At 39.2% G+C, this 17,852-nt stretch overlaps 1 protein-coding gene across 1 annotated transcript in view; it reads left to right on the top strand.

Moving 5' to 3' along the window:
* Positions 1–17,852, top strand: part of PKHD1 (PKHD1 ciliary IPT domain containing fibrocystin/polyductin) — a 484,305-nt gene that overhangs the window by 241,255 nt on the left and 225,198 nt on the right. The window contains 2 exon segments of the mRNA XM_043591641.1: positions 9,317–9,382; positions 15,427–15,555. Of these exon segments, the coding sequence (XP_043447576.1) occupies positions 9,317–9,382; positions 15,427–15,555 (195 nt within the window).

Below are 17,852 nucleotides of genomic sequence, written 5' to 3'. Positions count from 1 at the left end.
GAGTGCTGCTTCACTGACAGCTGGCTGTGTTTCATTAATTTGTTGACCACTTCTAAGCGGACCATCTTTTGTATTGTTTGTTTGCAACCTTACCACACATCCCTCAGGATAGGAAGTTAAAAAAAAATCACAATTATCTCTGTTTCCTCCATTTGGCTGCTTTGTGTGTGATTGTGAAGATATCTGACTCATCTTAGACTCAGTTGAGAAAAGAAAAAAATCAGAACCCAGGCATTCTAGCTCCTGGCTATAGCTCTCCCCACTAGAGTGTGCTGCCTACTAAATAATCATTGATCACTGACCAAATAGGGTGGGGAGTGCTAGGCAGGGTTGTGGGAGAAGACTTCTCATTGATCCCCAGTGCCAAAAAACCAAAAAGTCCTGCACACATAATACATGTTGAGAGTATTGCTCTTCTCTGTGAAGGCAAGTTTTGTCTTTCTTTAGCAAATGTGTCTTTATGGGATGTAGGTTCTTTTGAAAGCTCATGGCCAGAGCTTACGGTTTAGGGTTTTAATCAGTGGCTGGCTATTTCACCTGGGGCGCACAATTATAAATGCTCCATGTCTCAGTGGCTTCAAGTATACGACGAGGTTAAGAATATCTACTTATCTCTTGGAATTGTGGTACAAAACACCCAGATATCTTCAAATGTGATTAGAGTACCCTGTTACTTTACTACACATTTTCTCAGTAGATTATTTCTCTAGATTTTTTTTCTTTTTTTCCTAGAAGATTAGCAATGCCACATACCTTGAACTTAGCGTACATGTCATGACCTTTCTGAAATGGTCTCATTCCATTTTCCTTGACTAGATTTTATAAGATAACTGAGATTCATGATAACATGACATATATGATATATTGTTTTCATGTTCGAGATTTAATACCACTTAAGCAATTGTTACCCATAGAATAAGATAACCTAGCTCATTTAAACATATCTTTTAAGAAGATTGGTTAAGGTTGCCTTTCTAAAGCCCCTGAGAATTTTGCCTAATAAGCCACTTGTGGAACAGACCATAGCAAAATACTCGTGTTCTATAGTTTGTGGTAGGACCATGAGGAGCAACGTTTGATGTGAGAAATGGTGACAAATGGTTCCAAACTGTAACTTCTATGACATGCTTGGGAATGGGGAAGACTGCAGGATAAGCGTTCTTTTATTTTCAGAGTCAGAGTCAAATCCAGCAAGCCCATTTTTTCTGTTTACGCGATTTGATGAACTAGCAGCTCCCGTCTCTGCCTTCCAGAGCCAGTTCCCCACTGCCTCTTTCCCTGCTGTTTTTCCAGGGATGTTTCAGTTCATGGTTAACTATTTTTATTTTTTAGTTACATTAACGCTATGAAATAATTAGTCAGCTAATTAATCTGGTTTACAAGCTTTGTAGGATTCTTCAGCTGTCAGTCAGGCCCAGGCCTGAGGCCTACATCTAGTCTCAGCTCTCTTGCCCATGTGATTCCCGTTGCCATGGCTACTGGCTACATCTGCTGACACCCCACTCTCTATTTATTGCTTAATTAAGAATTTCACGCTCAGCCCTTATCTGCCTCTAAGAACAAGCGCACACTGTTAAGAAATTCCAAATTTAGGCCCAGGCACAAGGAGAGCCTTTCTTGCAGGCTTGGCTGGATGGAGCCTCTCTAACGATCTTCTCGGCATCCCAGCCGCCACCCTTCAATCAAAAATCATTAAATGGGGCAGAGATAATGAGCATGTAGCATATCAAAAGAAGGATGTTTGCTTGGTCCAAAGGAGGAAAGGCTGCTAGACCCCATGCTCAGCTCCACTTCAAAGGGAGATGAGACTGCTCATCACTGGGGCCTGATAAAGCCTCATTTGTTCTGGGCTTGACTTATGAAAAAGGTCTGGTGTGTCAGGGTCCCGTCTCACAGACGCGGGATCCCCCGACCACTTGCCTCCACCTCTACCAGCCCCCTACCCTGCCCCGCCCTGGCCTTCCGCACACTCGTGTGTCAGCACTCAGGCAGCTGGGTCCCCCCAAAGCATCAGGCGGAGCGTATAATCACTGACTCTCCACTCACAATGGCCACTTGTAGGGGGGTGGCCGGGAGGAGGCCTTCATCACAATAGGAACACAATTATTGCAGCTGCTAGGGAGGGCTATGCTTCTTCCTGTAGGAATATAATAGGACTTGCCCCAAAAGGGAGGAAAAGGCTGGGGGGAGGTGATGGGGGTTGAGAGGGGTGGAGGAAACCATCTTGAGTTGGTTATTCATATTCTGACTCTTGGAAGCCCGATGCGGAGCCAGTGGGGTTCCAGCAGCTGCTCGTGCACAGTCCTCTCCTAATAATTGTACATTCTGTCAGGGGTCAACTTACTTTTGACCCTGTCCTTTTATATCATGAAAAGGCTCTTTAGGGCAAACTGTTGGGTTGTGGCAGGGTGCATTAAACGCCCATAGCCCCTTACCCTTGCTTTCTCCTCCACCCACCCAGCAGCCGGTGATAAATTCATGTCAGATGCTGAGCCATTCACAGTTGCCCTCCCGGGTTCACACAGCCCCGCTCTCGCAGCAGAGTTGCAGCCGGGCTGGATATTGTGTGAGGCGGCAGCTGAGCCAGCGCCTGCGAGGCGCAGAGGCTCCTGCCTACCACCTTCTTCTGATCTGATGGAAAAAAAGACATGTCTAGCCAGGCTGGCCAGTGCCTGTCTCCAAACGGCCCCCTCGCCAAGATAAAGGCAGGCTGTTTGGCAAGAAGCCGGGCCTGTGTTCCAGGGCAAGAGGGCTGTAGATAGAAAGGCAGATGGATCTTATTGTGTGCACCAGTTGTCCTGAAGAAGTCAAGTCACATCATACAGAAGGCTCAGAAAAGATGCTGTTAACCTGGGAGATCCTGAAAATAAGGAGTGTCTGTCTTCCTGAGGTTGCGGCCAGGAGATCATGGGTACCTCCTGGGTTTCTGTCTTCTCAAAGAGCTCAGGGCTCGGGGATTAGGGCAGGCTGCTGCCTACATCCTTCTGTTGTTCAGCTGGTCCAGAAGACCCCCAACAACTCCTTTGGAAGGAATTCTGTTAGCATCTGTGGAGGAGAGAGGACTCAACTTGCTCCCCCGAGCATTTTGGGAGGTTTTTATAAGCAGAGCAGAATCATAATCCTTTGAAACTCTGCCGCCATTCCCATGCTGAGGCCCTCTAAGGCAATCCATAGCATTCTAGTTAATAAATTAATTTACATTCTTATAGAAAACTCATTCCCCAAAGATCCCCAAGGATTTTTGCCAGTAATATAGAGGATTGACTTTGGGGACCTGCACTAACCTTTATGGCAAAAATATAGAGAATGGAACAGGAGCTGGCGATATGAAAAGAGACTTTGCCTGTCCGTTGCAAGAAACTTCTTTCCAAAAGGAAAAGGAAGGAAAAAAAGGAGAAAAGGAAAGAAAATAGCAAGAAAGGAAAACTTAGAAGTCAGAATCAAATACTTTTTCTAGGAATCACTCAGATTAAGGAGCTAATTCTTAGGGATGCTGGTGGCTAGCCCTAGTTCATGTAGGGAATGGGTAGTACAACCAGTATTCAAAGTCAGCCTTTTTGACTCTAGTTTGGTGCTTTTTCTAGTATACTAGTGTTTTGGGGTATTTTTTAATGTCTATTTATTTATTTTTGAGTGAGAGACAGTGAACACAAGTGGGGAGAGGGGCAGAGAAAGAGGGAGACAGAATCTGAAGCAGGTTCCAGGCTCTGAGCTGTCAACGCAGAGGCCAGCACTGGGCTCGAACTCAAGAACTGTCAGATCATGACCTGAGCCAAATTCGGGCACTCAACTGACTAAGCCACCCAGGTGCCCCATTGTTGTTGGTTTGTTTCAATACAAGCTCATGTGTGTACCCTTGTAAACCAATTCTTTTCCCCCCTATTTATAGGAAAAACTTGTACTTATTGAGGGCTCTATACTTCCTAAATTTAGGTATTTGGATACCATCTTCACCATTTGTCACATCCTATGCCTCTTGTACCTTTATTTTCCTAAGATTTGTCTTAAATCAATTCCTGCACTGTCTTATTTTTAAAACCTAACGTCATTTTAAGCAATAATATCCATAAAATCATGGGTTCAATGACCTAGTTGCTTTTTCTAAAATTCAGTAACATTCATAGCTATTAAAGTAAAACACTGATGCTACTAAAATCATTACCTCACATTTTATATTTTGAGAATATAATGTGATCTGCAAATTTTTGGTATAACTGATGAAAAGTAAGAAATGTGAACACAGGGATCTCTTTTTTATCTGGGTATCTTTCCTTACTTGCTAAGAACACCTGCTCCGGAGAACAAACCACATTTTTGAGAGAAGTTGTAAAATTCCTCAGTTCAGGGTTTTTTATTTTATTTATTGTATTATTTTTAAAATATTTGTCTGTTTATTAATTAATTTATTTATTTAGAGGGTGGGGGAAGGGGCAGAGGAAGAGAGGGAGAGAGGATCTTAAGCAAGCTCCATGCCCAGCATGGAGCCCAGCACAGGGCTTAGCCTCAAAACCATGAGATCATGACCTGAGCCAAAAATCGAGAGTTGGACGCCTAGCTGATTAAGCCCCCTAGGTGCCCCTTTTAAGGCTTTTTAAATATGCCTCATGGGCAAACAGCTGGAATACTTGTTTCCAGGCCCTCCCTTGGAAGTTCTGCTTCTGTAGATCTACACAGAATCCAGGACATGACAGATGCCCCATACAAGTGTGGCAGGCATCACTGAGTCACAATAACAATCATTATTGTTTTCTGAGTTAATTAATGAAGGTTTAATTGCGCTCTCAGGACTGTAGTTAATGTAGATATTAGATATGTCTATTGTGTCTTTCTTTAAATTTTTTTTAACGTTTTTATTTATTTTTGGGACAGAGAGAGACAGAGCATGAATGGGGGAGGGTCAGAGAGAGGGAGACACAGAATCTGAAACAGGCTCCAGGCTCTGAGCCGTCAGCACAGAGCCCGACACGGGGCTCGAACTCATGGACTGCGAGATCATGACCTGAGCCTAAAGTTGGCCGCTTAACCGACTGAGCCACCCAGGGGCCCCATGTTGTGTCTTGAATAAGTTCTTTTACACCCAAAAAAATTTATATCCTTCCATGAATGAAAGCTTTTGGGGATAATGGAAGACTCAAAGATGATCACAGGATTTTCATATGTTTCTGTGAAGGATTTTAAAAGATCCTGTGTTAAAAGGGCCAAGGTGGCTGTGTTGCTGCCCCTGTGAAGCTGAAATCAGATGGAAGTATGGTCCTGTGAATCAAGCTTTAGCTACCAGGGACCAGTAATTCTCAATGGTTAAGAGAAAAAGGCTAATTTCTGGGGTGTGTGGTTACGTTTGCTGAACAGGGAGGGAGACACAGAGCAGGAGTATACAGGTGTGCAAGATAGATTTGGGAGAAGAGGTGGGTGTAGAAGATAGGGCAAGCTAAGCTGGAATGTAGAGAGAGAGGATCAAGCTTGACTGCTGGTCCATGAGAAGAGAGCTGGAACCTGGGTCCAGAGCAGACTGAGACTGAGAGAGAAGGCATGAGTCAGGGAGAGAATGGGTGAAATCTGCAGACACAAATTGCAGATGCTGTTTCAGATTCTCTCCATGTGTAGTCAGTGGCTGACTTATGCTATGTAAATGTGATCTGAATGAGGGGCCCCAATATGTGCGTAAACGTAATGGCAAAGTGTGAATGGGAATATGGATCAAGAATGAAATACAAAAGGAGTCAAGGCCCATTAAAATGCCACCTGTTTTTTTTTTTTTTTTTTTTTTTTTTTTTTACGTGGATAAGTACTTATTTCTCCCTTCAAAATTGCAACAGAGAATGGGACCTACTCAAGGAGATAATTAATTTTTCTCTTCCCTAGTGCCCTAGTGAGGACAAAATTTGCCGGGAACAGTACAAAATTCTGGAAGACACTAGTATCATATTTGGCTGAGTAACTCTCCTCTTCCTTAGCACATTTCTCACTTTCTTCTAGATCTCTGTGTTTATAGCAACCTTATATTATATATCACTCATAAGAATAATTTGGCAATAATTGGCCCAAAGCCTTCTTTTCTTTTTGAGGACCAACCAGATATTTTTACAACCTGGGAAGGATCAACTGCAATGAGTTTCCGTTTATAAACAAAGTAGATTCACCACTCTCATATTACAAACTTAGAAATCATAAGCACCGAGAAGACACATGCATAATATCACAGCCTGCGTAAGGCTTTTTTCCTGAGTCGTTACCTTTTTTCTCAGATTTTCATCCCTCTTTGTATTTTCATCCCTCTTTGTATTTGTCCAAATTGGAAGTGACACTTCACATTTACACTGCCTTTTAGGGAGTCAAAGCACTTAGCAAACTTTAGCAGATCTGGTTAAGTTGCTTACAACTCTGAATACTATGGCTCATCATGATTAGGTACAGCTGTAAAAAGAGGAGAAGCATATTTCCTGGGTTTTGTTAACTGGCTGCTAGAATAATGAGCATGCCATAATAACAGTGTTGATAATCACTATTATTCATGTGCCAAGAACTGTGCTAAGCATGTTACAGGAGTTACCTCATGTTTTCTTCCCAATAACGCTATGAGGTAGATAGGACAACTATTTCCATTTTCACAGAAGTAAGGTTCAGAAATGGTGAAGAACTTGTCAGTTACCCACATCAAGGAACTGGAAGACCCAGGATTCAAACCCAAGGTGTTAGACCTTATTCAGCACCACTCTCTCTGGCTTCACTCTCAGGGTGTGGAAATGGTGTTGGGGAAGAATAACCCTCTGACCCACTCACATCTCAGAACCAGCCTGCAGAGGGCCATGTGCAAGTGATGATGAAGGAAATCAGACTTTTTCAATCTTTCCTACTTTGGTAACTTTTCTCCATTTCTTTGGATACTGAAACTACTCCTCAGATTCAATGGTATTCACACACTCGTTCTAACCAAATAGGTGATTGCTTTTCAATATATGTTTTTGGGAAGAGGCTCCCCAGGAGGTGGGGAACATTTTTGCATGTGTAGAGGCTGAACAAATTCAGTGGTCATGCAGTTCAGAAGCCATCAGTGTAGAGCGGCAGATATGATAGCCCACTGACCAGGAAGCCTTGGATTACCAAGAACAGGGCCTGAGTTAAGTGAGTTAGTGAATGGAAGGACAAGAGGAACAGGCTATAATCAGGGTTGGATATGGTGAGGGTTAGCCTTTTTTAGTGTGCAGGTTAATCATCACCATGATGGCTACAGTGCACAATGCTTATGGTGGTTTTTTTCACCCAGGGGATTTTGGATACATTGATTATTTTCCCTATACTTCAAATTTATTGACCTATGTAGTGTGAAAAAATGATGACTCCATTTTTCCCTCCCCCAACCATTCCTCTTACAAGTATAAATTATACTTATTTTGAGTTAAATTAATAATTATAAAATGACTACAGTGGTTTTGAAAAAAGACTTTTTAAAGTGAAACTTTACTTTTTTACTTTACCTCTGTGGCTCTGTCTTAAGGAAGAGAACACAGATGTACTGAAATCTACAATTACTTGGAAGCTGCTGTTAACAAGGATGATTTATATAAAATCTTTAAATGAACTAATAACCCTTTCCAAATGATTCCTGGAATTTTTCCCAATTTTCCTTCTTTAGATTTTGATTCTTATACAATATTTAAAATATTTAAAAATATTACAATTTTTAATAACCCTTTAAAAGGGTTATTTCCTGCCTCTATTTGCTCATTTTGTTGAAATTGTCAGCTAAGTCCTAGGTATCCTGAGTTGAGCACTATAAATTTAGGATTTATAGATTAGTCCATGAAAATTAAATGTTTACATGTCTAGCAATGTCTAATGTCCTAAGGTACAGGAGAAAGTTCCTCCCTTTAAGATGTAGAGACAGAGCTAATGATAATGCAATCCTAAATTTATCACAGCTGATGCTTGATAAGTATTTGCTAAGTTGAGAGCAAGCTTGGGATAAATAATACCAATATCAGTGTGTTCACAAGTGGGTAAGTTAGAGATTATAGAAAAAAAGATGAAATACTGCGCTGGTGGCATTATATTTATTTATTTATTTACTTAAGATAGAAAAATGGGTAAAATATACAAAGGATAAAGAAAGAATATAAGCAAAACCTTGGAAGTAGTGATAAAGTAGAACACATAGAGAACCTGTTGGTCATTGTACCTAGTCGCAATATATGTACAGTGTAAGGAGAAAGCCATTCTATATAATGAAGAAAAATTAAATGAGAATAATTATCAAAATAAGAATAGAGGCATAGGAGAGGTCTTATCATGGATCTCTTTGAGGATTATTATTACTATTATGTTTTGTAATATTCTGAAGTGTATGCTTTGTAATTAGACAAAGTGATCCTTGGTCTACTCTGTCCTGTGTGAGAGGAAAGGGTTTAGGTTTCCTTGGAAAGGCAAGTGGAGAGCATGGGTTTGGCCAAGTCCTCAAGGCTGCAGCCTTAACGGCAGTGGGCCCTCCAGGGTGGGAGGTGTTGGTTCACATGGCATCTGATAAGGCAGAAAGGTAATTAACCAATAAGAGACAAGGTGTTGCTGAAAAGTGGAGTTGGTGCACCTGATTACTAATTAATCAGGCGTGAGAGCACCTTGTAGATGCATCCACTATTTAATTATAGCAGCCTCTCTTGGCAAAGGAGCATATGTTCCCAGCTTAATCTACTGGTTTATACTGACATCAAATTGTCATTATCAGAAAGAATCAGGCCTTTTGATTATTTCCACTAATTTATTGAACACTTAAAATTAATGAACCCCAGGCCTTTTAAATGTGCTCAGTTGGTTTGGAAGATGAAGGAGAAAGGGGGGTGGAAGAAAGCCTTCATTAAAAGGACAATTTGTTTGGATAAAGGTAAAGCAAATACATTTCATGGGTGATCTGAACTCTATTGAAAAACACATGAATTCTAAAAGCCAAGCCTTCAAAATGATGGAGAGGAAGTAGGCTATGAGGTGTGCCCTCCTGACCAACATTGGCCTCCAAAGAACATATGGCTAAAGGGTCCCCTCCGTAATTATTTATGTGTCAATTCTCTTGGAGACCTCACTGCAATTAAGTTTAATCAAATAAAAGCAATCAAAATCAAATGTTGGAAATCAATTGTTAGACTAACTAACAAGGACTTTTTTTTTGAAAATGTAGTTAAGTTGGGAGGAATTTAGGATAAAGCCATCTTTATCACATGAATATCTTCTGTATTAAGATGCTCTTTGCATCACATCCAAGTTGTGTTTTTTTGTTTTTGTTTTTGTTTGTGTGTGTGTGTGTGTGTGTGTGTGTGTGTGTGTTTAGTTTCAGGTGAAGGCCAAGTCCAAGTGACTCTCCAGGTGAAGGAAGGTGTGCCCCCTACTATTTCAGGTGAGTATTAACCCGCTCACCAAATAGAAGTGCCTGGTACAGCCGAATGTCCTCCAATAATAGTTCTAGAAATTCCTTCAATCTAATTGTTTTATAAACAGACAATGCTTTCATGCCTAACGATTCCCTATTGTGTCATCCGTATAACTGAAAAATGTGTCTGCATTTCAAAGAAAGATATAAGAAGGGTGCCTTTCAAAACATTGGAAAGTAAGAATTAAAACATGTAAATAAGCACATTTCATAAATTATGGACCATATGTGCACACCGGAGTCCAGATCTGCAGATGGGCCATTAGGCTTCTACCAAATGGAAAGAAAAATTCAGGGTATCTCAAAACTTTAATTGTTCCCAGTAATTTCAGGACATCAGGGTAAACAAATCCTCCCCAAAAGTCAGATGGTTCTGTGAAATCTCTCTAACTCATAAAAGCCAAATTCTCAAAGACTAAAAGACTCATAAACACCTTCTAATGTATTTCATTGTTTGTTTTTGTTTATCCTGAGTAAGTTTATGCCTTTGCATCAGGGACAAATCTTTTCAAAGGCCGAGTTTTCCTTTGATTTCCAGGCATTTTTTTGTGTTACATCAGAGCAGAGTCCATGCTAATCAGAAAATGATCTAACTCCTTCATTTAAATTAATAAATAAATGAAATAAAAGGTACTAGACTAAAACTAAACTAGATGTATTGATGGCTACTTCTCCATGCTTATTGGACTGGGAAGAATGTAGTTCTTTGTTTTCAAAACTGTTTCTGGGCTGCCATAACATTTTGTTCTTTATGTCCCCTGTTCTTTATCCTTATTTTCCTTTAGGTGGCTCAGAATGCATTATTTATTGTCTCTTGTGCAAGATGTAGAAGGAAACAATGATGAGCAATGATCTTTGGCTCCATGGGGTCTTATGGTCACATGGGGATGTCAATCAAATGACTAAATAATCAGTAAATAAATCTCCTTTAAAATAAGTGTTACCAAGAAAAGTATCTTGGAATTCTCTCTTCTCTGACAGTTCTGTATTCAAATTTCCAATTGTTTGGGTCAGTCTCCATTTGTAGAGAACATATCTGTTGGGTGTAGGTCTCATGCCAGGCCCCCTCAGAGGATACTGGACTGTTTATGGGTGGCCATTAATTACTCAGCCAGCTATATAGTCAAGGTGTCATGCCACTCAGGACTTAGTAGGAAGATTTTTTATTAAGGACTCTTTGGAAGGTGACTATAGGTGGCCAACATCTAGGACTTCTTAGCAGGGGTCAGTTTAACTGGAAGATGTTTCACTTGACCTATCAATTATAACATGCTAAATAAATAGAAAGCTTCATAAAGTTACAGAGTATTAATAAGGAAAAGAACCTCACATGCTATCCTATCCAATTGCCTCATTTTACAAATAAGGAAATGGAAGCCTAGAGATAAAATGGTTTGCTTAAGTCCCTCCTCTCACTGGTTGAGCCTGGATGAGAGCTCAGGTTACTCAACTCAATTCAGTGTTCATTCTGCCATATAAACTCTATATGAGTTTATACCATATAAACTCTAAGATGTTTAAATTACCTTTTGAGCATATACTAATTTATGACCTAGATTAAAATTAATCATATATAATCAGTTTTCCTAGCCAAGATAATTTGGAACAAGAAATATTCCTAAAACACAGAGTTACAGAACTAGTACATGACCATTCATCAGGAAGAAATTTCAAATATTAATATACTTTGAAGATATTCCCTGATTCCCATGGTATAGGGTATATGTGCTAATGTTAAAATTTATTTTAAAAAATTTGTTTACTGTTTATTTATTTTTGAGAGAGAGAGAGAGAGACAGAGCATGAGCAGGGGAGGGGCAGATAGAGAGGGAGACAAAGAATCTGAAGTAGGCTCCAGGCTCTGAGCTGTCAGCACAGAGCCTACCGCAGGACTCCAACTTGTGAACCCTGAAATTATGACCTGAGCCGAAGTCAGACGCTTAACTGACTGAGCCACCCAGGTGCACCGCTAATGTCAAAATTTAAATATGAGTGTGTATTTTACTTAATGGAAAGTTGTATGAAAAACAGTAAACTTATTACAATAACAAAAATTCTTTGAAAGCAACGAATGGGACAATTAATGGAGTTCTCTGTATATATTAACCCATTCAGAGATTCAACATGAGTGTATAATGCACAGGTCATTCATGTTCCTCCAACACTATGGTCTTACTTATATCCTCTCAATGTCCACAGTGCTTTATACAATATTGGAGAGGAGAAAATGAGCAAGGAAACCCACTTTGGGGGGAAGATATGCATATTTCTGAAGAGCATTTACCCAATGATGTATTTTCAGTGGGGGGTACCTGGATATATGGTGCATAGTGCCATGAGAACATTCATATAATCAGGTATATTCTCTTCCTAAATTTAATCCTTTCCCCACAGATCTAAGTTTATTTCCTTTCCTCACGTTTCTGAGAATCTATCAGCCCTTCTCTTATTTACAGTTAATCCATCTTTCAACATCTTTTGAATTTTGTCCCATCAGTAAATGACTCTGTCTTGAGTAGTTAGCCTCTCCTTTGCTGGCCTCTTCTGGTCAGTGCCTCTTAATTAAAATAAAACAAAACAAAATTCATGGATACTGAATATTCCTCTAGTTGACACCTCTGCTGCAAACTTCTCAAAAGACTAGCCTCTTGATGCAGAGCTATAAAAAGCTTGGTGGATGAAGGATCAAGGTGGAGAGGGCAATATTTGGTTCAGATAGATAACAAGTTAAGACCACCTTAAATTGTGGCTTTTGTTGAGTGACAGATTTGTGGAGGAAAGGAAGATGAGGCCTCCTCATAAATGTTGGTCCTGACCAAAATTCATGGAGTCTGGTTTCAAGGTAAGACTCATTTATGTAAAGATTAGGAAGACAAATAAAATACTAAGGGTCTCTAATCATAAAATGTTCAATCCTCAGTGAGCGTTTTGGATGATCTGACCCAGTGTCTTCCCTTCCTTCCCTCCCCTGCATCCCTCAATCTGCTATTATCTACACTGGTTCCACCTCAACCATTCCGCTGGAGCCACTTTCATCTGGATCATCCATGCTCTGGTGGCCAAATTCAGCAGTCAATCCTTTATCAGAACTCTTTTATCAGAACTTCACTGTTAACAAGATCACTTATGCCTTCTGGTCATGTTCTATTTCTTAGGCTGCCAAAACATTCCTCTCTCCTGGTTCTTCATGCATGTCTCTGACTGCTTCTTCTTAATTCTAGTAGGCTTCTTTTTTTCTCCCCACCTTTCTTTAATAGTAATAGGCACAAAGAAGCCTGATATTAACTATAGAAATCTAGTAACTCTGCAAGAGACTGAAATGTCTCCATGAGAGTGTTCTTATCTTAAGGCAGAATGGTATAGAATGGTCAAAGTCGTTCATAATAATAATTCTTAGAACATTAAGATTCAGTTTGTTCATTTAAAGACAGTTTCAGCTCTCTTATATATTAGAATGAAGATGACAAAGTGAGGAATTTGTTTCCAATATCTGTGATATAAAGAGTTTTTGAAGCTTGGTATATGGTTTTAAGGAAACTGGTTTTTCCCCTTTTGAAGTATCACTGGAAATAAGGCAACAGAGCATCTCTCTCTGGCCTCTGTGGTGCTACTTAGTGGCTATTTCAACAAAGCCTTCATGCCATCCCCACCTGAATATTTATATTACTGGAAAGGAGGCAAAATTGGGAAGAAACTAGGTATTACAGTCTTGGTGTTTATAAGATATTTATAAAGCCTCTTTCTGAGTGAGCCTTGTGCCAATACCATGACTGATTACCTTGGTGGAGTGTCTCTTTTGTGCTGATTAAATTCCCTAGGATTTCTTTCTTTTTTTTTTAATGTTTAATGTGTATATATTTTTGAGAGACAGACAGAGTGTGAGTGGGGAGGGACAGGGAGAGAGGGAGACACAGAATTAGAGGCAGGCTCTAGGCTCTGACTGTTAGCACAGAGCCCGACATGGAGCTTGAACCGATGGACCACGAGATCATGACCTGAGCCAAAGTCGGACACTGAACTGACTGAGCCACACAGGCACCCCTAAATTCCCTAGGATTTCTACTTGACCACAATCTATATACTTTTCAGTTACCCAAGGGCTTTAATGAGACCATGATTACAAGGGAGTTGGGTTCCAGTAGACAAAGTAACTGGGCATTCCCCAGGGTTCTGACCTAAGACATTTTTTTCTTCTCATTTGTAATCCTCTGGAGATATCCTCACCATCCTCAGAGTTTCAAATACAACCCTGAAATCCATCTCTTTGACTTAGAGCTCTCTCCTATTCTTCAGATTCATATCTAATCCCTGCTTGCTGTGTATCTCCACCTGGAGGCCTTTTCAAAGACACCCAAAACTCTATATTTTCCAAACTGAATTCATCAATTCTGTTTTAATGGACATCTCTGCCCATTACCACCTATGCTAGGAGTCATCTTTGTCTCTTCTATCTTTGTTACCATCTTTGTTGCATCATGCTTGGGTCTCTGATTATTTCTCCAGCCTCATCAATTGCCTCCTCCTTGCTCTGTCTTTCAGCAACACCAAACTGTTTAGAGACCCTTCACTTAATGTCTTATTTCTTGCCATTACTCATGATCATCCTCTCTGTCTCACCACAACACCCTTTCCCTTTATCACTAAGCCTAAAATGCAGCTCAGCTGCTCCCTCTCCAGGAAGGCTCCTCTATCAAGGTCTCACTTCCTCTCTGTTGGGTACCATTAAAGAGAACACCTTCAGAGCTCTATCCTCCCAGGATTTATTTATACAACTTACACAACACTATTTGCTCCTTTGGAGGAAAGAATGGCCTTTTATTCCTTTTTGTATCCCTACTTTTTAGGAAATTTTGGTAGAGAAGGTACTCATTATTTATCCTTGTGAAATTAGCATAATGGGTGAGATTTTTGTGCCCCCTCCCCCCATCACGTGAGATACCACATTATCTGAACTCTTAAAACTCAAATAACATTTGGTATCATCTGTGAATCTTCTCATCCTCTTTTGAGAGACTGTCTGTGCCCTCTGTCTCTGTGCTAGGGATCATACTTCTGAAAAGAACATGTGGGTGCAGTTCAACATGGTGTTGTGCATGATGGATATTGGGCAGCCCCCACTGGATATTATTAGATTTATGTTACCATTCCCTCATGAAGTGGCCAGTGGATGGTTGAAAAGGAAATGCCATTTGACCATCAGTGGCAGAAGCAATAAAAACCAGTTGGAACATATGAACTGTATGTAAACTACTGCACTGAAAGGTGTCCAGATTTATTATGCATTGCCCTTAATATGCATTAAGAACTATGAGAAGATTAGACCTTTGACTCAGTGATTCCATTGCCAAGATTCTATTTTAAGAAGATATCATTGTTACTGGCAGATTTGTATAAAGAGATTTAACACTGCATTATTTATAATTTTAAAAGTGGAAAGATCCTAAATGCCAAACATTAAGGATATTATAGACCTTGTATATGATAGAATATTATGTACCTATTAAAATTATGTTGCAAGGAGTTTTAATGACATTAGAAAATGCATCTTAAAATTGCTAAGCTAATTAAAATAAGAACTGAATATAAATTACATATATGATGTAATCTCAATTATATAAAAATGCTGAGAAATTCTGGAAGGAAAAGCAAATATAAGGTTAATGGCAGTTATCTCTAGGTGTTGAGATTATGGGTAATTATTACTATTTTTTTTCTATATTTGCATTTTCCAATGTTCCATGATGAGCATATGCCATATTTACATAAGGCAAAACACAAATGTGTAATAACAAAAGTAGAATGTATTTTCCCTAGAAATAGATGTAATTGAAGAATTGAATACTTGCTTTATAATTGATAAAATGGTTTTTGGAAGGTTATAAAATATCAAAAGACAGCTACCTTGGGAGGTAAAAATATCATTCGTATCCTAAAATAAAGACAGAATTTGCGAGTTATTATAGTGAGTCATATTTTCATAGTTACTTTTCTATTTTTCTTTCATTTTGTAGCTTCTACCTCTGCACCTAAGTCAGCTTTAAAATGGTCCTTTCCTGAAGCATGGATAGGCCTTGAAGAAGGCTGGGGAGGACACAACCATACCATTCCAGGTCCTGGGGATGACGTCCTGATTTTACCCAGTGAGTAAAACAGTCCCTTAATTAAATAATCACAGATAGACTGAACCAAGACAATCCAGTTGGGAATTATCTGTCATTTAAATGTATTGTACAACATGTAAAGAATGTGGGCATTCTTATTTGTAGGCCCTTATATCTATAACTTTCTTTTTTGAATTAATATAGGTGAAGAATTTAATAATCCTATGAAATCTGATAAAAATAGCTCTGTTTACCTTCATTAAAGTGGAATGGGCAGTCACCATGCCACAAGGAGTTAGAAAACTCCACTAATGGGATTTATTCTTATATGTCAAAGAACAGATTTTCAGCCAATTCTACTGTCCTTATGTTTGAAAGACATAGTGTATGGAAAGAAGCAATTTGCAAATTCTTTTCTTTTGCCTTTATGGATATTTTAAATACAGAAATTTTAAACTTTGAATATAGAATTTTTCAAATATAGGAAATATGATGAATAAGCTCTTCTGTTGCCACAATATGTCAAAGATGCTGGAAAAGGAAACTGATAAATAAAACGGAAAAATAAAAGTCTATGTATGTATGTATATATCTATCATCTATCTAGATGATAGAACTCTCTTCCCATATACACATATACACACATATGGAAGAAAGAAGATTCTTCAGATAAACAGAAACATACACCCATACTTATAAAATTATTTCTGTTTTAAAGATTTTATTTTATTATTATTTTTAAGTAATGTCTACATCCAGCCTGAGGCTTGAACTCACAACCCTGAGATCAAGTTGCATGCTGTACCGATTGGGCCAGTGAGGTGCCCCCAAAATTCTTCTTTCTTACGAGCCAGTTCTTGAAACTCCCAGAAAATCTCCCTAGCCTGAAAAGAAAATATTTTTCAGAGAACAAATATCTCTCCCCTAAAAGACCTACTTTCATTTATGGCTTAATTTGAACTTCCTAAGGTAATCCTGAATTTAAAAACATCCATACTGGAAGAGGAATATTTGGTCATCTGTGAAGTGATGTCAATAAATGTACAACTAGCAACATGGCAGGAATTATTCTTCATGTGTTCACTAATTCACTCTTCATAATAACTTTGTGATATAAGTATTATTCTTATTCCTATTTTTACTGACAAGGAAACAGAGGCCCAGGGCAGTTAAGTAACTTGCCCAGGTTCACACAGTTTGCAAGTCAGCAGTCAGGATTTTAACCCTGGCAGTCTGACACAAAGTCTGTAATTCTTACCGAATCAATGCATTCTCTTTCTAAGAGGGCAAAGAGTAAATGAGAAAGAGTAGTTGTGTTTCTTGCTTTATTTAGGATAAAAAATGAAGGCAGAATGATTAAAACATGGTAACCACATTTTGGGCATTGGAGTGGTGCCAATACAGCTGTGCAGAGAGAGATGAGAGACAGGAGAGGGCAGGCTGACTAGTATGAACTTGAACTATTATTATCATCCTACTCCCCTTATCATCCACTTCTCTCAATGGAGAATGTAACTTTTTGAATAAACAAGCTCATGAGTCATTCCCATACGGAAGGGAAAAATCTGTTCTGTTGCAGCCATTTCTTTGATGAATGTAGCCAGCGGATTGGCCCTGGGCTATGGTTTTTCCCACTAAGCAAGCTGTTTCCCCCACCCCATGCAGGAAGCAAGTGAAGCTTTTCAACGTTGCCAAGTTTTTAGTATCCTTAGGGACCTTTATGCTGAGAGAGGAGTAATGTTAGCTATCTCGCTTGGCACTGCAGTTGACTATATCCACTGTGTGCCCTGACTGTTGGGAGCCCCTGGCATTCTCCGTCATTCTTCATTCCTTTGTTCATGCATGGTCAGCTTATAAGATGGACTTGGATTCTCCATGAAACAGTTCTTAAATAGCACAGATCAAGAAATAAAATAAAATAGAATTAAAAAATAGCACAGATCAGTGCTTTGGAAAAAAGTGGGGCATGAGGGAGAAGTACAGGTGTTGGATGTAGAAAGTATCTTTCCATTGGTCCTCCAGTCTTATTGTGAGAATCAGAGAAGTTAATATTTTTATGCCATGCAGTTATTGTTTATTATTTCCAGTTTTCAAATGGAAAGACAAGTGAATGAAAATGAGTATGTGATACATAATAAACAAAGTTTTTACTCTTATCCTGTTGCTTCTTTTTTCTTCTCTAATAAGCTATCTTTTAACCCCAACAAATGATCTTACAGTGAACATTTGAATCCATTGTTCTGTTTGGGGTCTTGCGTAGGAGCTGTTATGGTTTACTTTTCCCTTCAAGTTTTTGGCAAACCCTGATATTTTGACCTCTGATGGACCTTTAGCTT

This window comes from Prionailurus bengalensis, chromosome B2 (genome assembly GCF_016509475.1).
Source record: "Prionailurus bengalensis isolate Pbe53 chromosome B2, Fcat_Pben_1.1_paternal_pri, whole genome shotgun sequence".
Taxonomy (NCBI): domain Eukaryota; kingdom Metazoa; phylum Chordata; class Mammalia; order Carnivora; family Felidae; genus Prionailurus; species Prionailurus bengalensis.
The sequence above is the reverse complement of the archived record's forward strand: the minus strand, read 5'-3'. Positions and strand labels throughout refer to the sequence as shown.